The sequence below is a fragment of the Takifugu rubripes genome, chromosome 21, assembly GCF_901000725.2.
Source record: "Takifugu rubripes chromosome 21, fTakRub1.2, whole genome shotgun sequence".
Lineage (NCBI taxonomy): Eukaryota > Metazoa > Chordata > Actinopteri > Tetraodontiformes > Tetraodontidae > Takifugu > Takifugu rubripes.
This window is the reverse complement of record NC_042305.1, coordinates 13,086,608-13,112,638: the sequence shown is the minus strand read 5'-3', so window position 1 is coordinate 13,112,638 and position 26,031 is coordinate 13,086,608. Positions and strand designations below refer to the sequence as shown.

At 44.1% G+C, this 26,031-nt stretch overlaps 5 protein-coding genes across 14 annotated transcripts in view; 2 read left to right on the top strand and 3 right to left on the bottom strand.

Annotated features, from left to right (window-relative positions):
* LOC101069404 (membrane-associated phosphatidylinositol transfer protein 2-like) overlaps positions 1 to 13,812 on the bottom strand; it is a 29,455-nt gene extending 15,643 nt beyond the window's left edge. For 8 of the 9 annotated variants that reach the window (XM_029829344.1, XM_029829348.1, XM_029829346.1 and 5 more), the window contains exons 1-2: positions 13,123 to 13,812; positions 2,582 to 2,816 (exon numbers count right to left, since the gene is read on the bottom strand). In XM_029829344.1, coding sequence (XP_029685204.1) covers positions 2,582 to 2,659 — 78 coding nt within the window. In that variant the 5' untranslated portion in view covers positions 2,660 to 2,816; positions 13,123 to 13,812. Of the gene's footprint in view, positions 1 to 2,581; positions 2,817 to 12,599; positions 12,748 to 13,122 lie in introns of all 9 variants that reach the window. The other variant, XM_029829345.1, reaches the window with a different exon arrangement.
* A 1,148-nt stretch (positions 13,813 to 14,960) lies between these two features.
* On the top strand, positions 14,961 to 16,133 carry mtrfr (mitochondrial translation release factor in rescue). Its single transcript, XM_003974954.3, has 2 exons — positions 14,961 to 15,437; positions 15,779 to 16,133. The coding sequence occupies exons 1-2, from the start codon at positions 15,162 to 15,164 to the stop codon at positions 16,010 to 16,012; spliced, it is 510 nt and encodes a 169-aa protein (XP_003975003.3). The 5' UTR covers positions 14,961 to 15,161; the 3' UTR covers positions 16,013 to 16,133.
* A 132-nt stretch (positions 16,134 to 16,265) lies between these two features.
* kmt5ab (lysine methyltransferase 5Ab) lies at positions 16,266 to 19,541 on the top strand. The gene is made up of 8 exons (XM_011615681.2): positions 16,266 to 16,478; positions 16,664 to 16,755; positions 17,838 to 17,985; positions 18,154 to 18,346; positions 18,432 to 18,519; positions 18,614 to 18,673; positions 18,823 to 19,013; positions 19,169 to 19,541. Exons 1-8 carry the CDS (start codon positions 16,469 to 16,471, stop codon positions 19,377 to 19,379), a joined length of 993 nt encoding a protein of 330 aa, XP_011613983.2. The 5' UTR covers positions 16,266 to 16,468; the 3' UTR covers positions 19,380 to 19,541.
* rilpl2 (Rab interacting lysosomal protein-like 2) lies at positions 18,703 to 21,531 on the bottom strand. 2 transcript variants are annotated; one of them, XM_011615680.2, is made up of 4 exons: positions 21,057 to 21,531; positions 20,817 to 20,968; positions 20,615 to 20,737; positions 18,703 to 20,257 (listed from the first exon to the last, which is right to left on the bottom strand). In XM_011615680.2, exons 1-4 carry the CDS (start codon positions 21,348 to 21,350, stop codon positions 20,236 to 20,238), a joined length of 591 nt encoding a protein of 196 aa, XP_011613982.1. In that variant the 5' UTR covers positions 21,351 to 21,531; the 3' UTR covers positions 18,703 to 20,235. The 2 variants fall into 2 exon arrangements, with proteins under 2 accessions (XP_011613982.1, XP_003974933.1); XM_003974884.3 differs by having other exon boundaries at positions 20,817 to 20,965.
* A 402-nt stretch (positions 21,532 to 21,933) lies between these two features.
* On the bottom strand, positions 21,934 to 26,019 carry LOC101068724 (RILP-like protein 1). Its single transcript, XM_011615679.2, has 8 exons — positions 25,127 to 26,019; positions 24,609 to 24,759; positions 24,071 to 24,189; positions 23,723 to 23,998; positions 23,482 to 23,637; positions 23,080 to 23,246; positions 22,907 to 23,005; positions 21,934 to 22,646 (listed from the first exon to the last, which is right to left on the bottom strand). Exons 1-8 carry the CDS (start codon positions 25,448 to 25,450, stop codon positions 22,553 to 22,555), a joined length of 1,386 nt encoding a protein of 461 aa, XP_011613981.2. The 5' UTR covers positions 25,451 to 26,019; the 3' UTR covers positions 21,934 to 22,552.
* Between the last annotated feature and the right edge of the window lie 12 nt (positions 26,020 to 26,031).

Sequence of the window (26,031 nt, the reverse complement as noted above, 5' to 3'; positions counted from 1 at the left end):
CCGGGAACATGGACACAAAGCACATTCAAATAGGCATGGCAGGAACCAGATGAATTCACCAGTGTGTGCGATGTTATGCCCTTAATGGAACAGTATTTATTCAATTAATGGGGAGGAACAGAAATGAAGAGACATTTGTCAAAAGGCTATGAAAGAGCGTAGATCTTAGAGTAGTGAAAACCTATATGGAATAAAAATACCATTTGTGGGTCCAATGTCTACCCTTACAACGCTGCCATATTAACGCTCTCACCCACCTTTCTTATGCAGCAGCGAAATGCTCCCGAAATAATTAAAAAAAAAGGCCAGTAACATTAAACCCGCTACATCCAACTGATCTGACAGGAAGAGAGTCACATCCTGATATTTTTCCTCTCCTATTAAGTTAGCGAGGCATGTTTCCTGTTTGAGATGCTGCTTTTCATTTCCTGATACAGATACAGCAGCTAAGGCAGAGCGTGACGGATGTGCGCGAACATATGAGGCGCGGCAACATTCCCTCATTTCATTTTTCACACTTTCCTCCGTTGCTTTGCGTGCTGCAGCAAAACCGCATGGGCGATCCCAGCAGCAGAGCCGGAGCAGGGACGAGGGGGGGGGACACGGCGGGAAGCAGGCTGCCGAGGTGCAGATACGGCTGAGCTATTCTGCGGCCCTGACTTCATCTATGAGACTCGCACAAGGATGGATCACAGGCCAGCAGGCAGGCCTACATGCTGCAGTTGCCCTGGTAACACACAGCAATGAAGCATGGGTATCTACAGACACCAGCTCAATCGTTCTCCTTCCCTTCCACTCCCACTCTGATTTCTTACCCTCCCTCTTTCATAGACTCTTTTTTATCCTCCATTTCCTCTTTTCATTCGCTGCCTTCTTGAACAAAACCTGACCACCGGCATTCGCTTGATGTCACGATTGCCATGGCGACAGAAGCTTCGCAGCAACAAGGCTGTGGAGTAAGGGTGAGGTTAGGGGAAAGGGTAACTGTAGGTCAAAGGTGTGCTACCACCATATGAAAAGGTTCCACAGTCTTGCTCACGTGAAACCAGCTTGCGGCACATATTTGCATATTTAAAGAAAAACATGCAACAGTGCATCAAAGAGTAAATAACATTACAGAAGCAATGATCAAGTGGCCATAGTAGCAGCTTAATAGCTTTTGTTGGTCGAAAATGATTTGTTGGGCTGATTCCTGTTCTCCAAAATCTACGATTGGATTACCTGTCTGGTTTATAGACAACTGAGGAGGAGGAGGAGGAGGAGGAGGAGGAGGTGGCGGCGGCGGTGGTGGTAACACTGCTGATGCGATAAAAGGTTTTTCCCAACATGTCACAGGAGATGCCGCCTCTAAAGACGATGATGCAACATCTGTGTGCCTGTCACTCGTGATGCAAGATGACATCCACAGGCAGACTTTTATTATCATAAACCTACATTATGAGATTCCTTTCTAAGGTAAAGTTATTGATTTAAGTCCCTACTGGGGGCATCATTTACGGGAAAATACATAGAGTAGTTCCCCTTTATCTGTCTAAATATAGATCTATAGTCATTCAAGCAGATCTTGTGATGAGCAAATTTTGGACAAAAGTGCTTCTTCATGATCAGCACCGTGTCAGCAAAACACAGACTGGCTGTTTTCCACCCAGATGCCAGAAATTCAGACTCCTGAAGGTATCACGTGAATAACACATCCTGTGATTTAACTCAGGCTTTGACAACTTTGAAGAAGTTCAGAAAATCACAAGAAATCTTATTCAAGGAGGGAAATCAATTGTGCTACAGACAGACAGACAGCTAGCTATCAAACACTTGCTGACCCAGTTTTATTCTCAAAAGCTCTCATTTAGTCTCTATCAGAAATTTAAATATTCAAAGTGTTTCTAACATGAGGGGAAATGCATGAGAGGCGGCTGAAGTAGCAACGCGCACCAAAATTCTCGAAAAATGCCTTAAACTGATCGCATGAGCCTCTAATCTCAACGTGTTCTTCAAATGTGAAACCACTTATGGTTCCTGTTATGTAACAACCCAGTTCAAATCCCAAAACAACTGCTTAATGTTTATTCAGAGTCTGCCTGGAATGATAAACCCCTGTAAATGGGGCCAAGCACACCTAAATACCTGAACACACACATGTAAAAAATACATCAGAATATTTTCTTCCCCACACTTCCTATCTGTACGGCATATTTCTGCATTAACTAAATCCTCCTTACACGAGTCGCAAGAAGAAAATATGTTGACGCGGGGGGTTTTTCAGGGTTTTTTCCTCTTTTAAATGCCTAGTTAAACAAATGAAGCTTTAAAAACGGCTAAGTCTAATGCCTACAATGGCAGCGTCTGTGTGCGGGACAGTTAAAGTGAGAGCAGCCCCCCACCCCCACCCTAACCTCCCCACACATATGAAAGAAACACAGGCAATGACGAGTGGAAAAAGCCTGCATCACAGAATTTATACGGCTCAGCGCACAAGCTCTCCCTGTTTGTGTGCAGGCATGAGATGCCCCATGACCAATCATTTAATTTCATGATTGGTCACACGGCCATTGAAAGTTATTGGCTCTCGATGTAGCCTCACCTGGATCATGTAGAGCTGGGCGATGCGGTACTCCTCCACACTCATGGGCATGGGGATGCGGTACTCTTTGATGAGCATTGTGATGCGTTAGTGGGGATCAAGAGGGTCGGGGAGAAGACCGATAAGGGGAGCGGGGACGGGAAGGAAGGGGAAAGGTGACAGGACCGCAGAGGCACAGGGACACTCCTATGTGTGACTTGTCAAAACAGCCGGCTGAAGCCTACATTGATGGTTCCTGTAGGGAAAACAAAAGAAAAGCACACAAAAGATGAACAGATTTTTTAAAAGAACAAGAAATCCGACATGCATTGTTTTTTATTCAAAACAAACTCCACCCTGATGGAAGCTGTCAAAAAACACATCAATCAATGCTAACAGGTAACACGTCAACACTTAGCTGTCACATTCCGCAATACAAATCTGAACACAAACAGCCCTTCTCATGGCTCACAGACAACCGAAGAGAAAAGAAGGGCTGGACTCAGGCTTGGATAACTTAGCATACATCTGGTCCGAACCATCGCAGGACAAGCACCGGCGTCAACTCTCCATCCAGCGTCTCAGGTAGAAGTTAGGTACTTTCTAGGATAAGTTTCTCTTCTTATACGCAGGACAAAGCTTTGTGTGTGTGTGTGTGTGTGTGTGGGTGGGTGGGGTCCACAGAAAGCAGCCTGCTGACGCCTCTATAACCACCCAGTTTCTCCCGGCCCTTCAGCACCATCACATGAGGGGCTCACCCAGCATAAGAAGGATTACGGCTGAGTGGGGAACATTACGCAACATCGTAAGAGCCCCCCTGTGCACAATCGAGGCTTCACAAATAGCAGCCTAAGAAATGCGTGGTGCATTGTTTCCACACCACTGGGCAGATAGGGGGTGGGCGTGGGATATACGTACATTATCAACATGTCGGTGTTCTGGAGCTGCACCACAAACCACAGGTTTCCAAAACACTGAGCGAGACCACGACGAGTGCAATAACATTTATTTTAACATTTATGTATTGGTGACCTCAGTCATCACAGCAGCACACGCTTTTGATGGACCATTAAAGTCTAAATAAACGGCTTCGCAGTTGCTATTGAGCTTGTTTTCAGATGGTCCTGGTGAAAGCGGAGTGCAGAGTTCAGGATGAGATAACATTTACAACAGGATAGCACCAGCGTAATATCTGGCATCGGCTCATTCGGTGTAATCTCACATATCCACACTTACGTCTGCACTGAGTCGCTAGCTAAAAACGCTCCCCTCTGAAGACATGTTTAGCTGCGAAGCTTACTGAAGCGGAGCCAGTGCAGAGATGCAGTCAGGTTAATCTGCCTCTCCCCCGTCCAACAGGGACGTGCTCTGGATAACTCAACTGAGCGTTGCCTTCTATACATTTTTAGGTCGTATCTTTTGCCTACGCAGACAGAAAAAAAAAATTCAGAGCAGAAAGCCACGTAAAAATAACTGCACAGTTGGGAAAAGCAGGGATTAAACTGGGCTAACCTGCAGCGGTCCGGAGAAAAGCCGGGAGGGGAAGAACCAGAGAGACCCGTACATGTCATTGCATGTCAATGGGAAGGTCAAAGTGATCTTTTCTAGTTTCTATACGTATCATATGAATGTATATGTTTATAGCAAGATGTCACAAACTGGCAATAATGACATACGCACTACGGGGAATATTAAGGATGGGAAAAACCTGTAACCAAGAGCTACGCAGAGACTTGCATAGTCATAACCTGGCACTCCAGCAGGAAGTATTAGGAGCCTAGAAAAGATTATGCAGTGCGGGGATTTGAGTGACGTTGATTCATGTAAATTATGAGACCAGCTGCATAGCAGGATTATTAGTTTTCCTATTTAAAAACATTAAATACTACTTTGACATCTGTGTACATAGCATCCAAACAAGTGGCAGGACACCATTACTCTCAATTCACAACTATTTAGGTTTTTCCTCAGAACATTTCAATCACTGTTGGACGATATTTTTACATTTGTTGATCACATCTTTAAAAGATCATCCACTAAAAACCCCCATTAAGCCTCTCCCCAATCCTTTCTGGATAACGTGTGCAGACGATGGTCGCAGGATAGGACCTGTAACACTCCATCCACCTGCAGGCTCGAGAGACTACTTGCACAGTGCTTGACCCAGAAAAAAGAGCCCTCCCTCCCTCTCTCGCAGCATAAAAATAGCTCGGTCACAATAATCATAGCATACGCAAGCTTGACGTTGCTCGTTCAGAGAATATGCCCATTCCCTTCTAAAAATACAGCCGCTGCCCCCCTCCTCCTCTAGGCAATGACGCAATAGCAGCACACGCTGCTGCACAGCGCTCATGACAATGCAGCCTCCGATGTTCCTGCGTCGGCATCGACCGGGGAGGATCCGAAATGATTCACAATGAACAACATTTATGTTTTGCTTCTTCGCGCGTGAACCACGGCCAGCGGTAGGAATGCAGAAGCACTGGGAACTCTCTTCTGTTTCCCAGAAAAAGCAGTGAAGCAGCAGCAGCGGTGTGGAGCATATTTATAACCACGTTATTTACATTCCCATCCATTCAGAATCTCATAAAAATCATCAAATTATGGTGTACAATGAGAACTATTTAGGGTCAGTCCAACTCGACGTGATGCTGAGCCGTAGAACCTGCATGAAGGAGGATGTGCACACCTGTACAACCTTTCGGCAAGGAGGGATGAGAGCGGCTACTTCACAAAGCAAAGACTGGATTATGCTCCACACCCTAAAGCCTCACAGATGTAAACAGGAGCAGTCGGACTAAACCGGACCCAGGTTAATTTTCCCATTTTCATCCAGATGTTTACGCGGCTGGACAAACAGACCCCTAAGGCAGCTTTTGTGTTAGCCGTGTTCGAATTATTTAATAAATTACACACCCGAGCATAATCTGGATTTAGCATTTTCATTTTAGTTCTATCTGATCTGGCTTTACCACATGTTTGGGCAATCACAGCCTCTAAATAAAACACCGCAACAGGGTTGTTATCAGCAAATATTAGTGCTGTGCATCCAGCCAGCTCTTTTATACTGCAGCGCACAGCAGTGATTGCACACATGCTGCATCTGACCAGCACTCTATACACTGTGGAGATGACTATAATGGAAAGTGCAACATATACCTTAAGACTGAAGGCCATATGTTCACCAGTAAATTCAACCGCGGGACAGCTGGGCTCTGTTACTGACACAACAGCTCTGAAGACGAGGAGGGAGGTGCCAACTAACAGGAGGGGTTTACCACAATCAAAGCGCTTCTTTAAATTTAGCAATAGAGAGGCCGGTGCGCAGGGAGCGAGGGTTCCCCCATGAGTGACAACCTTTAAATTACACATGGAAAATATTCACCCCAGACTGCCTGAAATACCACATATCGGTCTCACGTTGCGCCACCTTGAAACTGTAACTCCGTCTGCGACAGCTGCGGGCGGCAGTTACGGCGCGTGACAGGAGGCCTTGATTGAGTTGATGGGCTTACCCGCCAATCCATTTAAAATGTCAAAAAGCTTAAGACAATGCTGGAGCCAGCGCGCTCCCTGTCAATAGCGAGAGAGTTAGCAGCCACCTGCAACGATCGAAGAGAACGAGGAGCACGTTTCAGACAACGGATGCTGAAAATGAAATTCATTTTGCCAATACAAACTGCATTCCATCCTTTATTCCTGCCTTCATCCATCTCCTGAAATCGATACTAAGCCCTTGGATGAAAACCTGGGAAGCTGCTGCTACAGTATGAATCTGAAGGGCCTCAGACAAACACATTTCCCCCTGATGGGGGGAAGGTTTCACCTTTTACAGGCTGGATGGGGGCACTGACAACAGTATTTCTTTACAATATATGTGCAGCTGGGATGGAGGAACTTGTTTGACTTGACAATAAAGCCGAAGGAAGAGCAAACATTGCTCTTGTTTCCATAATAAAAAAGCCACCCAGTGGTTTTATGAGCTGTCCCGCATGGGGCGACGAACTGAAGTGAAGTGGGAGCGTGGGGAAACTTCCTGAGTGGTTCCTACCAAACAGATACATAGATACGTCCTAATAAATATCTCCAAGGGAGAAACACAAAAAATGAAGACGATCACAGTGTGATCTGCATACAAAATTGATAACATATTCCCATGATGCACCTTAAAACAAGGCCATCCCTTTCTGTCCCTTAGGGCTGTATTCTCCTCCACCGGGATGAGGACGTGGGATGCACAACCTGCCCTTGTGCTTTTACTCATCATTCCAGCATAAGGAATCGCTAAAAATACTCAACACCCCGTGAGCATCTCCTCCATTGTGTTCCTCCTCCTTCCCCACATCCTCCTACAGTAGAGCTGCTTCTAAAAAAGATCCTCGTTTACCCGGAGAGAGGGCGAACAAGAACCGTGCACGGCAACTGCCAGGAATAAGGTGTTATGAAGACAGCAGAGCAACTCGGATTCACTCCTTCAGTATATATAGTGTGACTAAAAAGTTGCGCTGTGGATGATCTCGCCCCTTTAAACCCCCACCGCCTCGCACCCGCATGTAATTAAAATTGCACCTAAATATATTTGATGTCCAATAACTTTAAGCTGATTTAATTAATGGACCCACTGCTTTATAAAGCCTCAGCGTTGCTCAGCCTGTAATTTACTGAAAACATACCAACACCCGCTCTAATTGAGACCATGCTTCACTCTGAAATCCAAAATTAGATGACCTTACATGCAAATTACACTTGGATTAATCAGTTATGCGCCGAGGTTAAATGAGGATCTGCGCTGGCCGTCATTCCCTCCAAGTGCTCAGACGCACCGAATCAGCTGAATCAGTCTTATGTAACCTGGGCAGACAGAGAAAGGGGGAGCATACATAACTCCATCCCATTTATCCATCCCATTAACTGACTCCTGCACCCTACAGGCCCGGGAGCATGAAATGCTTTGTAGATTTTGACAAACTCTCTCAATCATCTCTGCCTTTCACCTGTAGGTGTGGATTCAGATCACTGCAGACCTTACTGCTGCAAAAATAAAAACTTAAAGAGTTCCCTGGATCTCTGCTCCTATTAATCACACACGTTTGTGCAAAGGCTTTCAAATGTGATGAGAGTATTTATGAAGATCTTCCAAACCAGAATACACCTCGTGTGATTTAAGGATGAAAAAAAGCTTGCTAAATCAAAAAGCAGGACATCCAGAACACATCAAGAGGTTGCTTTACCACTAAGAATAAAAGAAATGTTTTCCCTGTATTCCCTTTCTTGCCACTTTAATAATTTCATCGCTGTTTAAATAGGAAGTTACCATGGAGACACTGAGAGGCCTTTCCTTAGCGGGTGCCAAGATGAAGTCAGAGTGGCTATTAAAGTGGAGCCCAGATGCTGAAGGGACTGATACTCTCCTCCTGTGAATCTGATCTCACAGCTTCTCCAGCACTGCACCTTTATCCTTTCCAAACGACAACATCCAGATTCCAACACCGTCTCTTGGAAACTCCAGTGTCCCCATGAACCGCTTCGATATTTATCGCAATCAAAAAACAGGTTGCTGTGAATTGCAGGGTTTATCACAGCTTTATTGGAAGCTTTAAAGGAGGTTATAAATAGTTTATACAGGCTATATTTCTCATAGCTACAAGTCATATTATTGTGCAGAGGCACAGGATAAATCTGGCATTCAAGCGTCAGATAAAAAGTATATTAAAGAAGTGAGAAACCCAGAGAGCGAGTGAGAGAGTGTGTACGTGTGCATGTGTAACTGAATAACTTTCCACGTCTAAAATGGTTCTGGATGCATACCAGCCTGTCCAATCCTGCTCAGCGCAGAGAAACCCTACCCAGGTGCGGCAATAAAGCTGTTCAGCTCAAAAATGTTGACAAAGGAAGGATGTAGGAACAACCCTTTAAATCATGTTTACCATGGCCTCTGCCAGCGTTTCATAAATGCACTGCTACATTGATTAAAAGCAAATTGGATTACGGAGTCATCATTTCAACGAGCGGGCCTGTGTTCAATTAGAGGAGGACGTGCATCGGGGTAAATTAGCTATCAAAGATAAGGGAGCTGCTTGTAAAAAGCCGAAGCCATCTGCCATTTGGTGAATCAACCCTCTTGAGCAGCCTGAACAACGCAGGCTTTTCCAACAGCTTTCTACCCAGTGACCAAAGACAGAAGCTGTCTCTCAGACTGACCATAAAAGGTCATTTTCAAAGATGCTCGTGGCCCTGTGACTTTGGCTAACATTTCAATGGGCTCTGAGGTCAGGTTTGCTTCTCTGTGGAAAGGCGGGCTTTATCACCCTGGGATTTCATTAACAACCCCAGAGCCTGTAAAACCAGATACTCTCCATCAAAATATTCTGGCATCTCTCTCACAGAGACAACCCACTTCCAGTGAAGACAAGGGGCTTCGGCTGGCCATGACGCAGTGAGGCATGCCAGTAAAAGCCTGTATACAAAGAGGAACAAAAGGAAAAAGGGTGAAGGAGCGGGACTAAGGGAAGTCTGCGGAAGTCTTTTTTTAGACCCAGAGAAATCAGGTATTCTGAGTTACTGGAAAAAGTGGAGTGTGGAGGTCACGTGACGTGAAACAACGCTGTCATTTTCATTTTGCGTGATGCATGTGAGTCAGCGGGCGCTTCAGGGCCCAGGATGTGAGGGAACAAAACAGAATCTAAACAGAAAACGGCATATGTAGGCCGTGATATGGACCGCAGTGGGAAACGCATAGACTGGAAATTCATGTGCACGCTTGAAAGATGGAGACGATGCACTCCGCTAATCGGTAGTGGTGAATTACAGGGTGGTGCAAGCGGAATTTCACATTCATATCAGTCAATGGGCCTTCCAAATTAGATTAGCCAATAGGAGAGTTCCAGGGATTCAGCACATCCTGACAGAAACAGATGGAGATAAAGCTTTTGGTGAGAGAAAACACACTGGACGGTATTTTCCACCTCATTTTTAACCCAAAAAATCCACAGATTTTTTTTTTTTAAATTAAACTCATGTAGGGATGGGGGATGGTGGTTGACCTGGGCTTTTCCCTGGGGTTCACCCACATCGTCACAGGGACCGGCGTCCTAACAGACGAGGCGCCAGCGCATCCTGAACAAAGTGTTTTGTCTTCGTCTCATTACCCAGACAACACAAGTGCTGGAACATTAGTGAGGATGTGCCATTCATCAGTCGGCTCATTAGGAACAGCAAGAGAACAGTTTGTCCCCCAGCGTCATCGTCCTCGTCCCCGTCGTCGACATCACCTGCTCTGAGAGCGAAGGGGCTCCGTGACGATGGAGGAGTCAAAACGTTCCGTTCAGGCCCAGCTGGCTGGCATCCAGGTGCAAGACGAAGGCTCAACTGAAACATGGATGCCTCGTTTTTCAATTAATTAAAGACAAATCAGATGCTCACCCAATTACCCAGTTGGCAACGCATCAGTGGCCGTGCCTCGAGAACATTATGAATTGTCTACCCGGGACTTGTGTTCAACTCCTAAAGCTGCTGGAATGATTAAAACAGGCAGTCATTGAGGTCTTCATTTTAAACATCCTCTGAAGTCAAAGGCAACTTTAGAAAATTCTTCAAGAATTAAAAAAAGCAGCCAGATCAGATGACCATGACCTGGATGGCTGAGGTGCACCGATAAGGTTGAGTAAGGCCCGGCACAACAGAAGATATTAGTCCTGCTTCCGACCTCCAAGTTAAAAAAAATCCTGACTGTTGGTGAAAAAAAAAAAGATATTTACATTTCACACTGTCACACCGGAATCAGTCACTGGTGACCGTTGCAGCAGTCCCCATCTGAGCGTTGCAAACTGACGACAAACGATAACGATAACGTGCTCCAACAGATAATGCGTAAGAGTCCAGAGCCAACGGTCAAACACAAGACTTCCGTGTTGGGTTAAAAATTCATGACAGAAAATGCAATCGCTGCTAAAACCCCTCAGAAGAGTCTGCCCCAAAGACGACAAAAGTCTCTGCAAGGCAGCAGTAAATTGATTATTCAGCCTTTTCTTTGTGGCCACTGTAAATCTGACTGATAAGCAAACGTTATTGGCCTGTTGTGGCTGATAAGATTGCATGAACCTCATATTTCTGTACCCTCGAGGGAGCAGCGATGGATAATATTCCTTTTTTGCTGTTGACAACGTCAGATGAGTTCAAAGTGCAAGTTAAGATCTTTACTCTTTGCATTTCTTTCATAAAAATCTAAATCTGTGCCGATAATTAGTTGTCAAAGTCTCTAATAACCCATTAGCTCCGTTTATCTCATTTATTAATGAGCACGACATAATAAATCTTCCCTGTACATTTGTGTCACAACTGTACAACTGCTCATTAACGCTATCAACAACATCCTATCAGCTTTTCCTGGCAACCAAATACACCGTCACCTTTGCCTTGGGTGGGTGTAACGTCAGGGTGTAATGCTGTGTGGTGGCAGGATATTAAAGGGGGATCAACATACAGCAGCTTGGTTTCATTAAAGATTAAGCTGCACTTCTGCTTAAACAACATGATTTAAATGATGGGGGGGGCTCTTAAATACAGGAAGGTAGAGCTGAATCAGTGACTTAGAGCCCATTGTGCTGCTGCTGCTACATCAAAGCCGTTCTTTTGAGCGCGGTTTCTCTTCCTGCAACGGCAAACTCATCTCCAATAAGTAGCTCAAGCGCAGACGCCAAACCAAGAGATGTGGTGAGCAGCAGCGCCAGTCATTCAAACGGAAAGCAACAGGAAGAGCGCCCGTCTCACTTCCTCGGCGACAGCATTGCTGTGCGTTCCTTATGTCAGAACAGCGAAGGGACGTTTGGCACAAGCTATTGGATTATCATGAGCAAACTGTGAGCTGTAGCAGAGCGAGGACCTGTCGCATGTCAGAATAAAAAGACAACAAGTAAACAGTCGCTCTGCTATGAATACTTAAACAAAGCCACAGAATAAAGCACACAAGGACAGAATCCTCTGTGAGGAATTTTCCATTCAAACAAATACACAACCTGGATTTGCATATTCTCTCTCACACTGATGGTAATGTTGGTACTCGGGCATAGACAACCTTCTCCAGCTCAACAGCCCAAAACAAAGAGATGCAGCTGGAAATGCCTCCTCTTTTTCTATCAAGCAGGGTCCTACGTCTGCACTTTCCTCTCTGCGATAGCTTTTAAAGGACATCAGGGCTGCTTCCTCGGCACAAACAAGATCCAACGTAGATTAAAGAGAGAGCGTGAGGGCAAAAACCTGTCTAAACTATACAGCCTCAACGCCTTCTGGAGCTGAACAAACTGCTGCCTCTTATGTTCAACTCTATGCTTTCGACGTAAATCTGTCTCCCTCATGTGTAAGTTTTTTCCCCCGTCTCTGGTATGGGCTAGTTTCACAACAGAAAAACAGGTTAGGCGAGTGTCTTCAGGAGCTCCCGCGTTTATATGAAAAGTCTTAAGAGTCTGAGGCAGCACCAAGGAAGACTTGAATTCTGGGTAAACAGCGATGTTATGATCGATGGCCTTCGCTTCGAGTCCTTTATCTTTAGAAGAGCCCTCCAGTGACTGAAGAGCAGCAGCACCAGACGGGGTGCGTTTCCTCACAGATGAGCGTCACCAGAAAAGGTCTTATCGTCACGCATTTTCTACGCTCAGTAAACAAAAGTTTGATGCAAGTAAAGGGGGCAAAGCACGACTGCCCTGGGAAATAACCTAATGAGGAGCTGCTAAAGTTCACCACTTCCGCATTATGTTCCTTCAATAGTGCCAAACCAATGATAACTAGTTCGTAGAGTAGTTGAGACAACCCTCACCAGCAGGAAGCCAGACACAAGTTGCAACACGCCAGGGTTGCTGTGTTACTATTCCAGCGTTCCTCAGCCCGAAAACAACATGCAGCGAAATCCGAGCACTTGATAGAATCTTTTGTTTGTGGAAATAGTTGCCGGCAGCCTTGCTCTCGTAAGGCTCCGTCTCTGGGAACACGACACTACAAATCTGTCCTGTTGTTAACTGTTATTACCAAGTCATAATGTGTTTACCGGAAGGTAGGGAGTGGGTCAGCTCCTCTGGGCGATGGAGGCCAGCGTGACTCAACCTGGCAATGCTGAGTCAACTGGAGTCACTCGGTGTTGAAAGTCATAAAATCCCATTTAAATGCACCAGTGGGGTGACAAAAGGAAAAAAAATCTGGAATGACAGCACCCCCATTGTTGCAGTAAAATATGATGATTCAGGTTACTGCACATAGTTCTCGTGCTTCTATTATATTATTGTAATAACTTAAAGACGTCAGCATGGAGGCAAACATTGCAAAAGGAAGAAGCTGCCAGGCTTCGGGGCTTGAAACAGGTTGCAGTTTTCTAGACGCACTAAACGCTTCCACAAATTCGGACAGTCATAGCAGCGATGAGCACGGTGCCAGAACCTGTGAAGGAAGCCTTTATTGACGTGGCGCGTCTCCAGAAGCGGGATGACCAAAACTGAACCAGAATCCAGTTAGTTACCTAGCAACATGGCAGCACGGTAATGTCAAATTGATGCTTTACAATGCTCGTCACATACCTGGACCTGATGCACGCCAGTGATGCAACTCGGGCTCCGCCACTTCTGTGCACTCTGCAAATCAAAGTTCACTGGCCTTCTCTCCACCTTTAAGAGTCACCGCCTTCACAAGCGACGCGGTTCCTCTCTCTTTCCCTGTTTTTTCCTCTTCTGGCACTAGAAATCCTGCGAGGCGACCGAGTCCGAAAACGATGCCATGATGAGAATGGACGAGTAAACAGTGCCAGGAAGATTACCCCTCACGTCGCTGGCTGTTGGCCCTTCGGCGGAGGAAGGGCTGCGACATGTAAATATGACGCGTAGAGAAACCTCATCATGTCGGGCGTGTTAATTTGCATAGTGCCAAACGCCGTCTCTGTCAGTGTTTAGAGAATCCGGCCACATCACTGCACCGAGGCACACACGCCGTATTTCCACGAACGTCAGAAAAAGCAAAGGAGGCACTGGTTACGTTAAAATGTCCTTGAATAACCAGTATCCTGTCAGGGGTGCGCGATGTGGCTCGCTCTGGATAACAAAGGGAAGGTGCTCGTCTGTAAGTTCACTGCGGGCCTTGTCGTGGCCGTCCGGAGAACCAGAAAGAGCGAAGAGACGCTAAATGGAGAGCAGTCGCCATCGTAAGTTGTCTCTCCTAAAGTCTGAAGCCGCTGCAAGACTTCACAGTCCTTCAAGCACGACGCGGAACCCTAAAGTTACGGTCGAGTAGAGCCTAGCTTCCGGTTTGCTTTTCAAAATAAAAGCATAGCGCGACACCGATTTGGGGAAGTGAAAGGTTTGAAACGTTAAAGACATCGAACCTGTGCCATACCCAACTCATTTTATGACTAGACGTGTCAGCATTTTACAAATTAAATGACCTGTAAAAGACCATTAACAAGCGACAGAATTGATTTATGGCTTAAATCTAAAAACCTCAATCGTTTCCGGTGTTTGGCTCTCTTTCCGAGAGTTTTACCAAACTGTGAGTCAAACTACAGGAGTTTTGGCAGTGTGGCGCACCCTGCTGGCAATTACATATGTAATCCATCACTTCTCGTTTGACAAGAGGTTGCGCAATTCCGCATGCCGACTTGTAACGACCGCTTGAAAGGTTGCTTTTTTTCTTTTGCTCAACATTCCTGCAAAAATATTGCCTTCGTGCCACGTCACGTTTTCATACCAAATTCTAGTTTGAAAAATAAATAAAATCTGTAGTTTAAATAATTTATGTTAAATATATATATACATATTAAAGACAGTTGATGCATTCTGCTTAGGTTCAACGTAATAGTTACTTTCATTTGAATTGAATTTTAACTGAGGGAAAATAATCAAAATATTTCAGCAAATATGATTTGCAGATACAAACTAGCTTTGTTTCTTTGAAAAGGTCTGTCATTAAAATATGACTCTTTTTTTTTACCGATTAGCGTTAGCCCACAGAAGATATTTACTTAACACACAATCTGAGTAATAAAGATGTGGTTAACATTTTTCTGCCTGCATAAATCAAAAGGTCTATTTGAAAGAGTTCTCACCACTGTCACGTTTCCTGAAGGACAGGGTCTAAAGTCCAAATTATAGCGTCACTTGCAGATACATCTCAACCCATCGTCTTTAAACAATTCTGTAAACAATTCTAAAATGTTCACTTTGAATGTTCTTTTTTGGTGAAGGGGGGGTATTATTTTTATCTTTACATTGCCGTTTTTGCGTAGGAAATTTTGGAAAATTCTAAGAAACTTAAATCGATCGAATTGATCAAAATCACACTTTTTGGTTCAAAGACTCGACATGTGGCGGCAGCAGAGAGTCGCACCAACCTGTTATTCTGGCCAAGAAGAAGAAAATAGCGGTTGCTGATTGGCTGATGAATAAAATACCAGAAGTCAGGAACCCAACAAAACATGAACTAAAGATGGGGTCGTGAACCACAGAGAAAATTCAAAAACAGTGTCTCCTCTTTTAGAAATTTATTTTTCCTCTGTGTCATGACGCCCACAACAGATTAATATCTACAACATCGTTGGATTTTTTTTTTTTTTTAACTTATTTTAAGGATGGCGATGTCACGTCTCCTCCCGATCATGTACAGGGTGACCAGTCGTGTCGCATTCACAGGTTCTTCCAATATTCTCCTGCTGCTAAGGCCGCATCCATCTGGGCTTCCGTGTCTTTTCGCAGCCAGTAAAAAGGGGTTGATAGATCTCCCTGTCTTGAACGAGGACGACCTTGAGGAGCAGTTTGTGAGAGGATCTGGACCTGGAGGACAAGCGACCAACAAAACCAGCAACTGCGTGGTGCTCAAACACATTCCCAGTGGGGTTGTTGTGAAGGTTAATATTTGTTCGTTTCTAAAATAGTTAGACAAAGCTGTATAATTTAGCCCTTCTAGTGTTTTCAGTCGTATGGTTCCCCACCAACAATGCTAAGATTTTAATTGTGTTAAAATGTTTTACGGAGATATTTTCTTATAGAAATGTGTTTAAAATAGTGTATACAAATACAGAAATCCTATGTGGTTCAAATGGATAAAAATGAGCAACTTAAAAAAAAATGATTTTTTGTAAACCCTCTCAAAGATTAAAATAACATTTGAAAAGGTAATGATGAATGATTTCCTACAGTTTATAAATGGAATTTGAGTTATTATGTCTTTGATGTATAATCCCTGCAGTGCCATCAAACCCGATCTGTGGACATCAATAGGAAGCGTGCCCGGGAAATCATGAAAGAGAAGCTGGATGTTTTGCAAAAGGGGGAACTCAGTGAAGTTATTTTAAAGAAAAAAGAGTCTGAACTGAGGAAACAAGACAAAAGGAGGAAGGTGAATGAGAACCTTGAGAGAAAAAGACTGTTTAAGGAAGCACTGGCTGCAGACCCCAAACCCGAAGGTGATTCTGTGACGTGATAGAAGAGAATGAAGACACTGAATACGGCTGTTATGATCCCCATGGCAAAAGAACACATAATGTTTTTAACAAAATGCGCATAGAGGATTTTTTCCCAATAACAAACCACCTGACAAAAAATGCCTCAAGTATCTTTTTGTACTTGGACAGCTGTCCTACACAATTGTACCAGAACATGATCTTTAAAATCTATGAACTTGCCTCGCAATAGAACTGCTGTTGTGGCGCCAGTCTGCCCGATGGGGTCGCTGTGGGACATGAGTGTTGCAGCCAATGACAGGGCACGTTTTCATGCTCGAGCCCCTCCCACGTGCACGAAATAGCCAATGACGCCTAAGGTGATCTTTTTAAATCCACCACGCTCTCGTGAGTCAAGTTAGCAAAGTTAAAGTCGGCCGATAAAGAGAACAACTGAGAAAAGCCCGTCGACTTCATATTTTATTAGAGAAAGAATCATGGCAAAAGGTAAACTTGTTTACGTGATGTAATTTGTTTACTGTAACTCGGCACAAAGCAAACATGCATCGTAAAATGACTTCAGAGGACCTAATTTATAAACAGCTGGTGTCAAAACGGGCAAGTAACATGTTTTGTACAGTGTTTTAACAGTAGCGTGCTAGTTTATTTGTGTGCACGTTTTTAATTTAAAGGAAGGAAAGACCTGCTGAGAACCAAAAACACCGCTGTACAAAAGGTCGACGTACAAACTAAGACAAAGGAAAACAAACCATCTCGTGAACAGGTATGTTCTGTTCTAAACATTTACAGTAGGAAAATAGGTGTCTATTTAACACCACCCAAAAGCAGGTCGGCACAAAACTTTCCCCCCTTTTCGTATTAAATAGAGAAACAGTCCCCAGGAGTTACTGTTATTCTGTATCTATAGAATAAGGAAGCTTCCCAGCTGTCGCTCCAACTCACCGGATGTGCAGCATCCACGTAGAATACCTGTGCAACAGGGAATAGGGGCCGTCACATATGGCACCATTATAGTTGAAACACGGAGGGGTTTTCCCAAAAATAATGTCTTATTTTCCGTATTTATTAAACTTGCTTTTTTGACACACATTCAAAAGCTGGATCAGCATTTTAGTGAGAACGGGAAAAGTTCACAAGCGCATGATCTTTAGGAACCAAACCAAGCGCTTTAAATTATTTTGACAATTGTTGAAACATTTGTATCATAATTCAGCAATAAGAGCACGTGCATTAGATAACAGTGCAACTGGACACATGTGATCGGTTGGAATATTCCCGGCCCTCTTTACAGTTTGAATCTAGCCGTCTAATTTTGAACGGGACGTTTTCTGAATCCACTTTGATTAGTTTGGCATATAGCAACATTTCAATACGTTAAAATCCGTAACGGAATCCATTCAGATACATCGTGTTGTAGCTGTTACACATGGATTTCTCAAAGAGAACATATTTCTGTCAGAAAGGAGGTGGGATTTATTCCCATAGTACCCAGTTAATAATTCTCCACTGAGAATACCTGTCAAGCTTGGACACCTACAATATTTGGTTTTACATATGAACCACAACCACATCATTGAGTAATTCATAAGCTGAAAAAAATACTTATGTCTTTTTTAAATCTATAGAAAGCTGTCAGGAATGCTTTCTGACTAATGCAAAGCTAAACATTGTTCTACCCAATCTGTTGCACATAGTTTGGTCACGGAACCGTATGTAGATTGATTTGTGGTCTGCACAAGTGCGCTTTTTATTCTAACGTCCTGCCGACTTGCATCTTGCCATAAACTCGTGCTCAGTAAATGTGTGTGAACGCTACAGGGCCTAATGTGCGTGTGAACTCTACAGGATCGCACAGGTAAAGGGCAGTCAGCTGTCCAAACTGTGCTGCATCTAAACAAACCAAAGTCCCCCCTCAGTGAGAACTCAAGTTTGACGATTCAGGAAGGAACTGACACCGATGCAAGGAATCCTGACATCATAAAGCTGAGAAAAGGCAAGTCATTGAATGATCGGGTCCATACATTTGTATTACGTGATCTGCCTGTGTCATGGCGTGGTCACCAGATCTTCGCTGCGTAAATGACCGCAGTGTTCACTGGCCCGAAATCTTATGACACTACTTAACCATTAACGACTCTGCTTTTTCTCCTCCTCATTCTAGAAATACACAGTGAGAAGTCTCAGAGTGAGTCCCAGGAGCAGAAAACCGAGACGGCTTGTCAGAGTCATGGGATGAGAGAGCAAAATAGTGACCAGGTCGACCCGACAACACAAACGGATGCCAGACAGGTGGCACACAGCAAAGTTTCAACTCCCAAAACTGGGAGTAAAACTAGTCGCAAAACTGGGAAAAAGTTGGGTATATGCGTTTTCTCTAAGTTTCGTTTCCAACTTTCATTAAAAGTAGAAAAATCATGACTTTTTTTTTGTTTTTTTTAGAACAGACAATAAGGTTTCCCAAAATAGAAAAGTGACAGACTTTTTCCCCGTGAGACGAAGTAACAGAAAAACCAAGTCGGAGTTAAAGGTGTGTATTTAAAAAAAAATGTTTTTTGTTGTTCCATGTTTTTATTATTAAAGTATACACAAAAAGTTTGACTCAGTTCCCAAATGACCAACAGAGTGAAGAACATAGACACCTCGACGGCATAATCAAGAGTGGCACTGAAGATGGATTGAGGGTAATTTAAAAGTGAAGACTTTCAATGTGTTTTGCATTTTGTGCACGTTGTTATAATAGCTGACAGACAAATTAAACAATTAAAGTATTTCATTTACATTTTCTCAACATTTTCTTGGGATTGGGTTTGTGGGCTCTGAATACTTCCAGGTCAGACACATAGAAGGAAAAGGAAGAGGGGTGTTTGCTCTCAATGGCTTCCAGAAGGGAGATTTTGTTGTGGAGTACCATGGAGACCTACTGGAACTGTCCGAGGCCAAGAAAAGAGAAGCCCAGTACGCCGAGGACCCTAAAACAGGCTGTTACATGTATTACTTCCAATATCAGACTAAAACCTACTGGTAAGTTCAGCTGTGACCATTCAATTGGAGTCACAGCTGGTTTTATACAGAATTTAGCATCTTGTTAGAGTTGTCAGCTTTCTTTTGCTAGGCTGACCTTTTCTTTAATGTCCAGAATGTTAATAAATGAAGCGTTTATTCGTTTACATCAACAGTGTGGACGCTACAAAGGAAACGGGCCGTCTCGGGAGACTCGTCAACCACAGTAAAGCTGGAAACTGCCAGACGAAGCTGCACCCCATTAACGGAAGCCCTCATCTGATCTTGGTGGCGTCCAGAGACATCAGAGCAGACGAGGAACTGCTGTATGACTATGGCGACCGCAGTAAGGCCTCGGTTTTGGCTCATCCTTGGCTCAAATACTGAACCCACCAATGCAGCTCGTTTGATGAACTCATTTGTTATTATATTTTTTGGAATATAGTTTTTTAAAAAACAAAAATGCCTCAGGAACTCTCCTTCATGTCCATGTAAGTATACTAATAAACTCTTTAAAATAAACTAAACCTTCAATTCATGAAGAATCTATTTGTTTTTGAACAGGGTTTCTTTTTTTTTTTAAACAACCTTTTAATTGTATTCCGCCTTAATAATCAATATTTAACGTCAAAATGATTTCCTTTTTTGAATGAATTAATCGCTTCTGGGTAATTCCTGCTCTTTAAGTCTGGGAATAAAACATTGTTGAGGTTTAAATTCACATGAGTTTGACTGTCCCTATTTGCTCTGTAGCTTTATAGAGTCATAATTCTGCAGTGGGATTGAAGGTGGAACTTCAGCCTCATAACCTCATTTTTACATATATGGTTTAAATATCCACGTTTACCCTGTCACGAGTTAAAATGTAGCACCTGCTGCGACACATTAAAGTCCATTCTAGCTGAAAACAAAAAAAAAATCAAACAACATTGGGGGTTGTGCCTTTTTTCCTTCATCTGACTGCCCTTACTGGACCAACATAAAGTCCCATGAAGTCCATTTCAATCTACAAAAAATATATATATCTTGTAAGAGCAATAAACAAACATCCAACCTTCCAATTCCTGGATATCTTCCAGGAAAGACTCGTGATTCACACTGTAACTACTTTTTGATATATCAAAGCTAAAACGAGTGGTAGAAAACAATCCTCGTCAAACCGACCGTTATTTTAAAAAAATAAAACTTGGGATAAAAGTGATGAGCAGATGAACGCCGTCCATCTCCCGGCATAGTTCGGTCCTCATTTTCGCTTGAATGAAAATCTACAAAGAGAAACAGTCGAGAGTTAAACCCCCCCCGACTGACTGATGGTAGTTCTTTCTCCTGCAAGTCCGTGTTACTGACACCAAGCAGCATTCTGGCAGACGTGGCAACAATTTCAGGCTTTTTCTCATTTGTCTGCTCATGCAAACGTCCACTGAATCAGCACACATTCACTGGGTCACATGTATATCATTAGGAGACGGGGGGGAAGGCTGTGAGAGCAAACTAGCAGCTAGAACTGCTGCCAAAATAACACCACATCACCCTGGAAAAGCTGAAATCAATCATTCCACTGGAGAACATTAACTTTGAACGTTTGATTGCTGCATTCGGCTAATGACCAGGTCCATACTCACAGTTTCCCAATGGCGGTCCTCTCCTCTTTCATCTCACTTATCTTGGCTGAATTGTGCTCTGTGGATTCTGGCGTCTCCAGGTCCACTTCCACCAGGGGTGGCTCAGCTTGTGGCAGAATCCCGCTGCAGACAGGACAATTAGAATCCCAGACGTTGACACAAATGCGTGATGGCTGACAGTGGTGACATTGTCCATCCTCACCTCTTAAACAGCTGGAGCTCCTCCTGAGCCACCATGAGCTGAGCCTTTAGCTGGTTTCTCTCCTGCAGGACCTCCTTCAGCTCCTGCATGGTGAAGCGTGGCCTGTTGGGGTCTGTCAGGTCCACCACCATCTGGTTCGGCCCCGGTGTCTGCTTTGGTCACATTTAAATACGTGGATCTATATGCACGTTTCCATCTAAGCTAAAGCTTCCACGGTTGCCACCACACACCCAAACTCACCGTGTCCTGTCCAGAAGATCTCTCCGCGAGGATTCTGTCCAGTTCACCCTTTAAATTGTCCCGCTCCATTTTCAGCTCCTCAATGGACAAGTTGTACTTGGTGACCAAAGACTCGAACATTTCCAAAACGCGCACTATTTTGAACTGCAGATCAGACACTTCTTCACCTTTGCAGCGGATTTTCAGCAAATCTCGCCCGATCACATAGGAAATGTCATAAACATCTTCCACAGTCAGCTCGAACACGTCCTTCTCAAAAGCCAAAGCGGGCGATGACTCTTCACCGAACTCCATGGCGGAGCGACAAACCTCCTTCAAGCTGCCAACAAAAGTCCACTTTTCCCGCTCCGCTCCTATCGGAAAAGGTTACAAAAGCGCATTCTTCGTTTTTGCCCTAGTTTGAAGACTTTACAAGCAGAAGGTAACCAGGCAGAAAGCGCTGTACTTCCTTCATCACTCGCCCACCAATGGCGGACAGCGGGAGGAGGGCCGAGTATCCTAGCAACAGGTGGGGACAGAGATCGTATATGAGTCAAGAGAGCTCACTCTCAGAGGAGTCAGGGGACGCTTATCCCGGCGATACATTATTTCAATGGGCACGTGTAAATTCCACATAAAACACCATTTCCACATCTATCATAGTGCTAGTCATGGTTTAAAATGTCATACTTGCTGTTTATTTTTTCTATATCAGTTATTTACCTATTTGTCTTTTATTCAATTTACGAATAAACAACTTAAATATTAGTAGATGTATTGGAATATTTATCTTTGATTGTAATAAAATGATGTAATTTGAAACTACTGAGACACTGACACTACTGAGACAGATTTAACAAAAGTCTAAATAATCAAATTCTTTTTTTATTTACTTGGATCTTCAAAATAGTTTATTTTCCATTGGGAACACAGTTAACGACAGTATATTAAGACATACTCAAATGATGGAAACTAAGCTTTATTACATTTCATCAAAACATTCTTATTTTACAAAATACAACATGGCACAGGTTGGTTATTAAGACATCCTTTTTGCATCGCCACAATTCCAGATGGCGTTTTTGTCATTAAACTGCAATCACTTTAACAGAATAACCTCGAAGGAAATTCAGAGAAATGTACTATGAGATGATGGGTTCCTGATATCATTTCAACAACCTTGATACTGGGCAGATCCCTTTCCCTCTATAAAGCAGCTTTTATTTAGAACATAGGATTAAACAATGAAGAAATCTGAAACCGGATGTTGCAGAAAAGTCAGAGTAACAGCTGATAACTTAAAAAGAAACTAAAATCCTTGATACAGTGCCTCAGTCGGCCCACCTCTGAGCAGCTATCCCTCACTTTAATTCAGGTCTTAAAAAGCTCTGATATATTTAAATGCTACAAAATGTAGAAAACAGATAAAAGCTCTGGACAAGGAGCAACGATGGCAATAATTCAGGTATTTAAACTTTGGCCAAGTGCGTTGGTGCTGACACGGTGTGTTGAAAACATCATACAGAAGAAAGAAGTCTCCTGATCGGCAACAACGTGGGATCATCAGCGATCCAACCAGCTGCCACCATCGGCATTATGGCGGTGAAGAGCCTGCACGGAGATGGAAACGGAGAGAAACTGCATTTATGACCATCTTTGTCACTCAATATTGGCCATGAGCATGATCGGATTTCCCACCAATCAAAGGGATCATTTTCACAAAGATACTGTAAATGGTGTAATGGTGGTATAGAAGGTAAAACAGGAAGGAAACATCCCAGACCTTGTCCTTCTTTGAGGAAACTGGCCACACACACGTAGCTGCAGCTTTACAGAGTTGTAAATAAAATACTGACTCTTTCATGACTCACAAGCGTCTGATTCCTGATTCGGGGCGGTCGGTAGAAGTGGTGGTCGGCGGAGGAGAGGGGGCACGGAAACCAAAGTTGAGCTCCTCTTCGGCCTCCTCGCTAAGGCGTAACAAGAGTGCATCACCGTCATTGTCTGGTCAGGATTGTTGAGGCTATTTCAGTCGTGAACGTACCTTTTGTAATACATCAGCTCTTCCTGGAGCACAAACACTTGAGCCTTGAGCTCGTTCCTCTCATGCAGGACATCCCGCAGCTCCTGCAGGGTGAAGCGGGCTTTGCCGGACTCCTCCTCCTCTAGGCTGTCTTTATCCTCCTCCTGCTCCCCTCCAGTCGACCTGTTCTGTGTGCAAAATACAGAATCGGCATTTTGACCTGCATGACATGAGCGGTCCGACACAGAAGAGCTGTTGGGTTGGTCCTCTTCCATTACTGCAGAGTCACTCTTAACTGCTTCTCTACCATGTGGCCTTTCCTCACTTCAAACAAGGCAACAGTAGCAATGAATTGGCAGGACTTAGACAACAGGGCGTTGCAAGAGGGCGGCTCTTTACGGGAGAATGTTCGGCAGGTTTTACCAGAAGCCGTTCTGCTGTGGCGTCTCCGTTGGGTAACAGATAAAGAGTTTTGTTGGGCTCATAGCAGTTAGCCACAAAGCTGGGATCGGAGCCACACTCCACCCACACTGAGCGTGCTTGGATTGGTGAGTTAGATTCTGCTGCTGCTGCTGGGGACTAGATTTATAACAAATAAAGCAAAGGATCCTGTCAGTCACAGTTTTACATCATTTATATCTGCAGCTACTTTAAATGTTTTTACCTGCGTCTCAGGTGATGGAGCCACTGGTGGTTCAGGTACGGCGGGAGAGGGCTGCAGAACATTGGCGACCTCTCTCTCCAGTTCCCACCCCTGGAGCTCCTTTCTCAATCTGGTCACCTGCTGCTGCAGCGTCCCCAGTTCCTGCTGCTGCGCTTGAGCTGCAGCTTCCAGATCGGCCTTCTGCTGGATCAGCACTTTCCCCCGCGCCTCCATCGCTCCGACCCTGTGTCGAAGGTCCTGGTTGACCCTAATCAGACGACTCTGCTGCATCTGGAGCTACAGTGGAGAAGGGTCACCCTGAAGTGCAACGTTCCCTCAGATACATGTGTGTTGGGCCTTAATTCTCACCGCCTCCACATCTTCATTTCTGCTGGTCAGCTCGTGGTCCTTAGCCCGGATTTCGTCCCTCTGCTTATCCACTAAATCTTTGAGCGTCTTCATAATCTGCTGTTCCTTCTCTAAACTTCCTGTGTGTATCATAAAAAGCACTTAACTCACAACCACATGATTGCAATCTAAATAGAGGCTACTATGAATTAGTTTTAGAACTCTGTTTTAGTTTTAGAATTCTGTATTTTATTTAAAGAAAGAAACTGTACAGACAGTAATTCTGTCTGTCACTACTGTAAAAGTCTGAACAAGGGCTACGGTATATTTTGGTCTGCTTCAAAAATAGCCTAAATTACAAGCTCCTGCACTCTTCACCACCGCTGTTACATGTTATTACATGCTGTTTTGCAACATATAGGAACACCTACAGAATGGATAAATACCCATATAGAGATTCTCACTGACAAGCAAACATGTTTTGTATCATTACACTCGGAAAAATGTACAGAAAAAAGGTCAAAAATCCAATTCTGAGGAAAAGCTGCAGACAACCCACCCTCCTGCTTCTCTGGCTCTTCCTCGTGGATTGGGGGCTCTTTGAGAGGAGGGGTCTTCAGCAGCCTCTTGTTCTCCGCTTGTAGCTGAGAGATTTGGGAGAGCAGGTCCTGAACTTCCCCTCTCCACACATCCTCCACTGATTCTAATTCCTAAACATAACAGCAAAACAATTCTGAGGGAGGGAGAAAAACACCAGTGTGCAGAGAACTGGTATTCACTGGGAAAGAGTGGATCAACTGGAGTTGCATCAATATACGACAGGACCTCAACATCGATGTTTTTCCTGATTTTAGCACAAGTACACCAGAGACATGTTGGTGGTGAAGACCTCTACTAACATGCTGAATAGCCCAGCCGCTTATACTGACCCTAACCAAACCCTAGTCTTAACCTTTACCCGAATCTGACCTTAACCTGACCTAAACAATTGTCTTGTCAATGTCTTCGCTTCCCCAAAAAAACCCCATTGAAATGCATTATCTATTCATACACACACACACACACACACACACACACCTTTTGGTGCTTCCTTTCATGCCTGAATCTGTCGCTCCGCTCCTGCCGCAGCCGGTCCAGCTCCCCGCGCAGCTCGTCCGCCTCCTGCGCGGCGCCTCCGCGGCTCACCAGCGCCTCCAGCAACTCCAGAACTCTCACAACTTTGTGCACCAGGCCGACCAGCGGCTCACAGCCGAACCTGTCAATGACTCGTTCAAACTCGTGTCCGAGCACAGCAGCGATGTCGTAGACGTCCATAATGGTCAGCTCGGTCGCCGCTCTGTCCAGCGGCGTAGAAACGTGCGTTTCCATATCTGTACTTGCTTTTATTAAAACATCCGACATTCAGCATAGTCCGTATTCCCGATCACATCCCAACTGCAGTGATATTCCCTGTAAAAAATGTAGTTTTCATATCCCAGTTGAAGGGTATGGAAACACAAGGGCCTGGTTTAGTTTGTTGACAGTAAAAACGCGATCTCCGTCCAAGTGTCAAATGTACTGTCACTGCTGCGTTCAAGCACACACTGAAAACTCGTACCACTCACCTGTGCTAAAACTCTGGCACGTCGCAGCTGTGTAGAATACCTAAACATATATTAGGTGAACGTTACCTGGTGTTTTATTGATCAAATATAAACTGCAAGTACGATTTGTGCCATGGCAAACAGATTTAACTCGAATATTGCGTTATCATGACAGTGGATATTCAACGTGGATAGAAAACAAAATATGATCCCGATTTTTCCCAAACGTCGCAGCAGCCTTGGCGTTATGCTGAAGTTATACTGCGCATGTGCGGACGGTAGTCTTTGGAAGTGACATTCAGCATTTATCACCATGTATATCAGTGTGACTAAAATAAATTTAAATACAGCACGGTCTTTAATTAGCTGCAAATGAAACTTGACGTTAATTATATATAA

Bases quoted from the DNA above. Each gene is read 5' to 3' on its own strand.
- kmt5ab (XM_011615681.2), top strand. The intron at 17,986-18,153 runs GCAAGTCATTGA...TCCTCATTCTAG, and splicing joins CATCATAAAGCTGAGAAAAG to AAATACACAGTGAGAAGTCT. The intron at 18,520-18,613 runs GTGTGTATTTAA...AATGACCAACAG, and splicing joins AAACCAAGTCGGAGTTAAAG to AGTGAAGAACATAGACACCT.
- LOC101068724 (XM_011615679.2), bottom strand. From the start codon at position 25,450: ATGTCGGATGTTTTAATAAAAGCAAGTACAGATATGGAAACGCACGTT. The intron at 23,999-24,070 runs GTGAGAATTAAG...TCTCCACTGTAG, and splicing joins GAAATGAAGATGTGGAGGCG to CTCCAGATGCAGCAGAGTCG. The intron at 22,647-22,906 runs GTGAGTCATGAA...ATCTCCGTGCAG, and splicing joins GAATCAGGAATCAGACGCTT to GCTCTTCACCGCCATAATGC.
- mtrfr (XM_003974954.3), top strand. From the start codon at position 15,162: ATGGCGATGTCACGTCTCCTCCCGATCATGTACAGGGTGACCAGTCGT. The intron at 15,438-15,778 runs GTTAATATTTGT...TAATCCCTGCAG, and splicing joins CCAGTGGGGTTGTTGTGAAG to TGCCATCAAACCCGATCTGT.
- rilpl2 (XM_011615680.2), bottom strand. From the start codon at position 21,350: ATGGAGTTCGGTGAAGAGTCATCGCCCGCTTTGGCTTTTGAGAAGGAC. The intron at 20,738-20,816 runs GTGAGGATGGAC...TCCTGTCTGCAG, and splicing joins GAGCTCCAGCTGTTTAAGAG to CGGGATTCTGCCACAAGCTG. The intron at 20,258-20,614 runs GTGAGTATGGAC...TTCTCTTTGTAG, and splicing joins AGGACCGCCATTGGGAAACT to ATTTTCATTCAAGCGAAAAT.